A 6,339-nucleotide genomic window follows, 5' to 3' on the forward strand; every position below is an offset into this window, starting at 1 on the left:
ACTGGTATCCTGGAGCTGCCTCTTTCCTCCTTCAATTCTGTCACTGTTTGCTGCAGGTATGTTTATAATTATTTTATCTTCTTGATGAGTTCTCAGCTGTTTTTTATTTAAACATGAAGATGATGAAATTAAAGGATGTCTGGGATTGACTTTAACATCATTGCTTGCAGTCAGGAGTACCTAGATAAAACAAAATCGGACCATCACTGAGGCTAGGAGGATGGCCCACACAGGAGTTTACACCAGGGCTCAGCAAACTTGTTCTGCAAACATACTGGGCTTGTGGGCCACGTGCCCCCTTCTGCACTCACTCAGCGGCAACACCGTCATGCAAGCAGCCTGTGCATGAGGGAGTGTGCTGCGTCCAGTCAGACTTCACTGACACAGAAATGTGCATTTCCTGTACTTTCCATGTGTCATGATAGAGGATTCTTTTAAGTTTTTTCACCATGTAAAAATGTAAAAAGAATTCTCCTGGACCAGGAAAAAACAGGTGGTGGCCCAAATTTGGCCAACAGGCTGTAGTTTTGCCAACCCATTACTTGTATTTACTTTCCTTTTATATATGCTTGACACTTTCCATTTTATTTTTTAAAATAGCTGTTACTTTTTTTTATTACAAAAGTAATAGATGTTCACTGTAAAAAGCTTTTTAAAAAACCCAACACACAGAAAATTTTAAATGCTACCCGTAATTCTACTTGAAGTAATTATTCATATTTAGATAGATTTTTCCAATATTTTACATTACTTTTGAAGACACCTAGGCTCCCAAACATAAAGGGAGAGAAGTATGAGAATATGATGCCCTGGAGTTGTGTGTTCCTGACGGACGGGTTCTCCTCACTGGTTGAGCTTGCTCATGTGCTGCTTCCACGTGTGGGGCTTGGAAGACTTCCTACAGAACAGAAATTCTTGGCGTCTCCGACTCACCTCCTGCACCAGTTCTGAAGTCTCCACGGGGGAGACTTTGGAAATTCTAGTCTCCAAGGGAAAAACACACCTCACTTCTCAAAACTCCAATGAGTGATTGGTATTTCCCATCGTCCCCTCTGCTTCCAGACTCGTTCAGCTTTCTTGAAATTACAGTTAAATTATCTAAACTTTGTACTATTTAAAATCCTATAAATATTTTCCTAAAACCCCAACACTAATTTTGACTTACTAAGGAAATGACATTCAATAGACGTAATCCCAAAGAGATCAATAATAATCATTTATTTGGAAAGCTGAAATTCTACCCAAATGACCGCATCTCACCTGCAATTCTGGAAGACTGTGTTAATTATGTAAATGTTTCCACCCAAGGTGACAGGCTTGCTGCCCAGCACAGCTGCTGCTGGACACGGGAGAGACTGCGGACCGAGAGGCAGAGGTTGTGAGGGCCTCGCGGCGAGATCCGAACGGGAGGTTCTCTGACAAACCGTTCCGGGAGGCAGGCTGGCAGAGCCCGGGGAGCCACGGGGGCTGTGCGATCCCTGCAGGAGGCCACGGGCCGCAAAGAAACGTGGCGCGTCCTGACGGTGGTGCCGCCCGGAGCCCGGTCCCCAGGGCACCGGCAGGACCCGGGGCCTTCAGCCTGGCCTTCCCTGCTGTGAGGACACCCAACCCCCAACTTACTGCATTTAACAGCTCACACCCCGTGTCCTGCTTCTGAGGAAAAAGTTAAAAGGAGCTAAAAAGACATTTTCCGGCCAGTTGGAGAACTCTGCATGTGGGCGTCGGGGGAGGACCAGTAATCCGGCCGGTGGTGCCGGGGACAGCACTCGGGGCTGCAGCGCCCCGGTGTTTGCGGTGGAAGTCACTGCCGCGCTGCCCGTCACAGAAGGTGAGCAGGGGGAGAGCCACGAGGGACCACGGGCGCCGTCCACCGCGAGGCGGGGCGCCCGTCCTGCTGCCGCGCTGCACTCGTCACGGGCCCCTGGGGACGCCGCATCTGCCATGTCCCAGCAGAGCCGCGGACCGGAGCCAGCCCTCAACCGCGAGGAGGCCCCCAGGGAGGGCGGCCAGGAGCCACAGGGCCACCGCTCGTCGGTGGAGGGGCACCAGCAGCGCTTCATCTCGACAGCGTGGAAGCGCTCGGAACAGGAAGGGTTTGGGTTCACAGGCCTGTGGGTGGAAGCGGCACCTGCCGGCCCGCATACTGACCTCAGGGGCAGCCTTGTCGCTGCGGCCCCCCGCCAGGGCCTCAGGCTTGTCGCGGCCCCGTGGGCTCTGTGATCCCGTGACACGTTCCGAGGGCGCACAGCGCAGACCCTGCTCTGGACCCGACGCGCGCCAGAGGTCCTTGCCGCCGCCGCCGGGGACGCGGGGAGTGAAGCGCCAGTGGTTCTCAAGGCCGACGAGCAGACCGACGTGGAGAGGGAGCCGGGCGGCCAAGTGGGGGACGCACCGAGGGACTGCGAGGGCCAGCATGCAGTGTGGGCGCTCCTGAAACCCGCCGGAGGGTCTCTGACTGCATGGACCCTCGCTGAAGTCCCTGTGGTCGCCGGGCTCACGGCCTCTGCGGCGGCGCCTCCAGCCACCGATGCCATCGGGCCCCTCCTGCCACGGCACCAGAGGCCGCTGGTGGCCTGAGGCCCGACCGCTGCCCTCCCTCCGTCTGTCACAGGCATTCTGTGGGGACGCGGGGTGTCTGAGAGGGACAGCGTCCACACGACTCCACCACCGTGCCCGGCTCATCAGTTACCAGCTCCCGGTGCCCTGTGGCTTCAGGTGTCCGCGGTCTCAGCTGGGGGTCTGGGAAACACGTTCTGTGGGCGCAGGGGACCGCCCAACCCCCCACAGCACAGATCCCACGACCCCGGGGCGTCTGACCAGCACAGAAACCACCCTCGGCCCTGGTTTCTGTGAAGGTGGCAGCACAGTGGCCGCGGGGCGCAGGGTCGGGGGCACGCCCGTGAACCCCTTGTACTTGGGCTACTCCAGCAGGGCTGCAGGAAGGCCCAGGCCGGGCCCGCGAACGGATCCTGTGGGACAGCCCGGGGCCGGTGAGCCAGCGTCTGGACTGGCAGGTGGGGCCTGGGGGGTCTGGGGGCGAGGACCTGCCCACGGCCAGCTGGTGGGATTGCCGGCTGCCGGCATAGCCACAGGGGACCAGAACGTGGGGACAGACGGCTCCCCACCCCTGGGAACGCACCGGATCCCTCAGGAAAGGTCAGGCAGACGCCTCCTCGGCTCCCCCCCCCAGCTCACCCTGGCGTTCAGCTCCTCACCCAGTGGGTGATTCTGAACATTTGTTTAAAAGGATCACAAAGTTAAAAAAACTGTCTTCGCCAATTAATCTGCAAAGCTTCCTGAATAGAGAGCCCTGCTGGTCTCCTGTTCAGGCCGAGAAATACCCACTGAAGAATAAGCATGGAACCAGAAGGTCGGGAAGTGGCTAGAAGTAACCTGGGAGGGGCAGGCGGAGGCGGCTCCCTGGACACAGGGGAACCCTACTCCCCAGGCGGGGACCCCTGGCCCCCTCGCTGACAGGACGTGGACTAGCTCTCCCTTGAGACAAGAAAGGAAATCTCCAGAGGCAGGACCCCGAGGACAAGACGGGCACCGTGCCCCCCACGCCTGCTCCCTGAAGGACCTGCGCCCGGGGGCAGAGCTCGGCTGGCCGCGTGCGTGCCCAGTTTTTGAGGTACGTACCTGTCTCCTCTGGAACAGGCCACTCTTCCTCACAGACTTTCTTGTAAGAGACGGCGATCTTTTCAGAAGACAAGGGTGATTAAGTAAAAGTACTGTTGCTGGGATGCTCGCGGCTTCTCAGCTGGGAGCGGCTCTAATTCCTGACCCTAAACTCCGCCCAGAGCACAGGCGCGCCCCCCTGGTTCCTCACCGGCAGGACGGTGGAAGCAGGCGGCTCAAGTATGCAAAAGATACATCCCAAAAACTTTGGTTGGAATTGGTCATTTATTTATGAAATAGTCTACGTGTACTGTTTGCACTTTTAAATGAGATTTCAGGTATCAAGAAAAGTGCCATCAGCTTTGTGACTGAAGTCACCGTAAGGAGTCACCTCGAAGTCGATGCCAATAACCATGCAGACTAATAACGAAAGAGGAAATGAACGATACTTTTATTTTTTAAAACCTCAGCGTTGAGAATGAATTCTGCCTTCTTCGAAGCCCATCACTTTCCTTTTACAAAGTAAGCAACAGAAGGAGCAGAGACCGCTCGCTCTTTACACAGTGAAGTCGTGTGTTCACAGAATGCAAACAAGAACCCCAAAGTCAAAACCACATTCCCTCGTTAAGCCGTGAACAACACAAAGTTGCTTTGGTAAATTCTATCAGAAAAAATACTTCTCTCCCAAAAGCACACCAATAAATAAATTAAAAACCGCAAACATACTTATTTTCATTTAATCAGATACAACAGAAGAAAAAGTTTATTCTTACATTAATCTTTGTAGATAAGAAAAATGTGATTTACAGTGCACGTTCCAATTCCGATCTGGCTTCGTCTTCAGATTTTGAGAAACCGTATTATGAAGGACTGTCGTCAGCCTTGCGTCACCGATTTGCACGGAGGTGAGTTACAGGCACTTGGCGTCACCACACGTGGGTGCAGCGACCTGCAGCGGGTCTCGGGGTCCCGACTCCACTCCGGCCACGCCGAGTCCCAGACACCGCGCCTCCTCCCCTGCGCCTGCAGCTCGGGCTCTAACACACGCGCCCAGGTCACGGCCGCGTGGGGGCCACCGCTGCCTACGGAGCCCTTTCCCTGAGGACTTGTTCCACCAACATCTACCAGCATCTCAAGGTACTAACAAACCGGATCTTGATTTTCATGCCACTTAAACATGCCCCCCCGTTCAAAACTCCGTCAAGTAAGCTTCTAGTAAGAAAAGATGGGTGGACAGATGGACGGATGGATGGAGGACAGACTGATGCTGTACCGCCAGGAGTCCCGCCACGGGACCTGCGCAGGGTCCCACAGGTGTGTTCACTACGCGGCACAGACGTGCACACGGAGCCAACGGGGGACCGTGTTTTCTCACGAGAGGTGTGCACAGTGTCACTGGAGGTTTTTGTTTTTAATCAGAAACACCCTAAACCTTTCCCTCCAAACCACCATCGCCTCAGGCAGCCGTGGCACCACCTGTGGACCCGGCCGTGCTGCGAAGGAGCCCCGTGCGCGGTGCGCGGCCCATCCTTCCTGGGCGTCCGCCACTAGCCACCGCAACTGGCTCACTTTGGAAACCAGACACCTGCACATTATAGAAAAGAGGCACTTGCAGTATTTTATCTACAGTTTTAACTCCATCAGCAAATTAGTGTTTTCCAAGAACAATTCAGAGAATCAAGTTGCTAAACCTGATCCACACTGACGGTATTTAACCTGCAATCGCAGAACACATTTTCAGAAGAACATGAAGATCAGGATGAGTAAGATGAGCCCTAAAGTAAGAACCACTGTCCCCGTCCTCCGTGCACGCGGGAGACTCCCCCTCCCAGCGCAAGTGATGAAGATGCTTTGCGGAGAGTGGCATTTCGTGCTGCATCAAATGTAACCTTTGCTTTCCTGGTATTTAGATGAAAAAAGGTTTAATTTGCCAGGTTGAACACAATTTAACATAACCTTTGGAAGACTGGCTTCACAGCTGGATCACGGGCTTCTGGGAAGAAAAGAGGGCCCAGCCCCGCCGCTACAGTCGAATGTCATGGACACACATGGACACCACATGCAGGACATGGGGGTCACGGGGGGGGGACAGGGCACAGCCCACAGGACCGCGTCCGGCAGCGCTGCGACCAGAAGGGGCAGACGTTTCCCAGGAGGCGGCCGCCGGCTGGGGCTCTCCTCCGTCAGCCACGGACAGGAACGTCTGGACGCGGGCGGGCAGAGAAGGTGCTCTGCTCTCGTCCACGTGGGAAGGACCAGCAGACATGGGAACGAACACAGCGTGAGACCGCAAACTCTCAGACCAGCACGGGGAGAGAAGACGCAGGGGCCGCGTCAGTTGTGGCTTGGGAACACTCGGCTCTGTGCGCCTCTCCCGTCCGCAGCGGGGCCGGATGGTCACTCCAGCTCTTCCCAGTTGTCGGTCAGGTGGCCTCTGCTCTGCCGTCGGATGCCGACCAGCCTCCCGGCCGACCGGAGGCTCCAGCGGGAGCTGTTCCCTGAGCTTGCCAGGCTGCTGTACTTGCTACGGCCCTTGGCGTCCTCCTCCCAGCCTGGCCGAGGGGGACGGCCACTCGCCGCGTCACCCGCGTCGGCTGTCACATCTTCAGGAGCAAGCGCTGGGGGCTCCCAACCTTCAATCTCATCTGGTTTCTTAGACTGAATATTCTGTTTTAAAACCAAATTGTCCCAAAATCCAGACTTCTTCTCTGTCTTCAACTC

At 55.5% G+C, this 6,339-nt stretch overlaps 1 protein-coding gene across 1 annotated transcript in view; it reads right to left on the reverse strand.

Moving 5' to 3' along the window:
• Positions 1-4,047: 4,047 nt before the first annotated feature.
• Positions 4,048-6,339, reverse strand: part of TDRP (testis development related protein) — a 13,785-nt gene continuing 11,493 nt past the window's right edge. The window contains exon 4 of the mRNA XM_081807006.1: positions 4,048-6,251. Coding sequence (XP_081663132.1) covers positions 6,016-6,251 — 236 coding nt within the window. The 3' untranslated portion in view covers positions 4,048-6,015. The remainder of the gene's footprint in view (positions 6,252-6,339) is intronic.

The sequence above is a fragment of the Leptonychotes weddellii genome, chromosome 2, assembly GCF_054177405.1.
Source record: "Leptonychotes weddellii isolate Sample4059 chromosome 2, ASM5417740v2, whole genome shotgun sequence".
Classification (NCBI taxonomy): domain Eukaryota; kingdom Metazoa; phylum Chordata; class Mammalia; order Carnivora; family Phocidae; genus Leptonychotes; species Leptonychotes weddellii.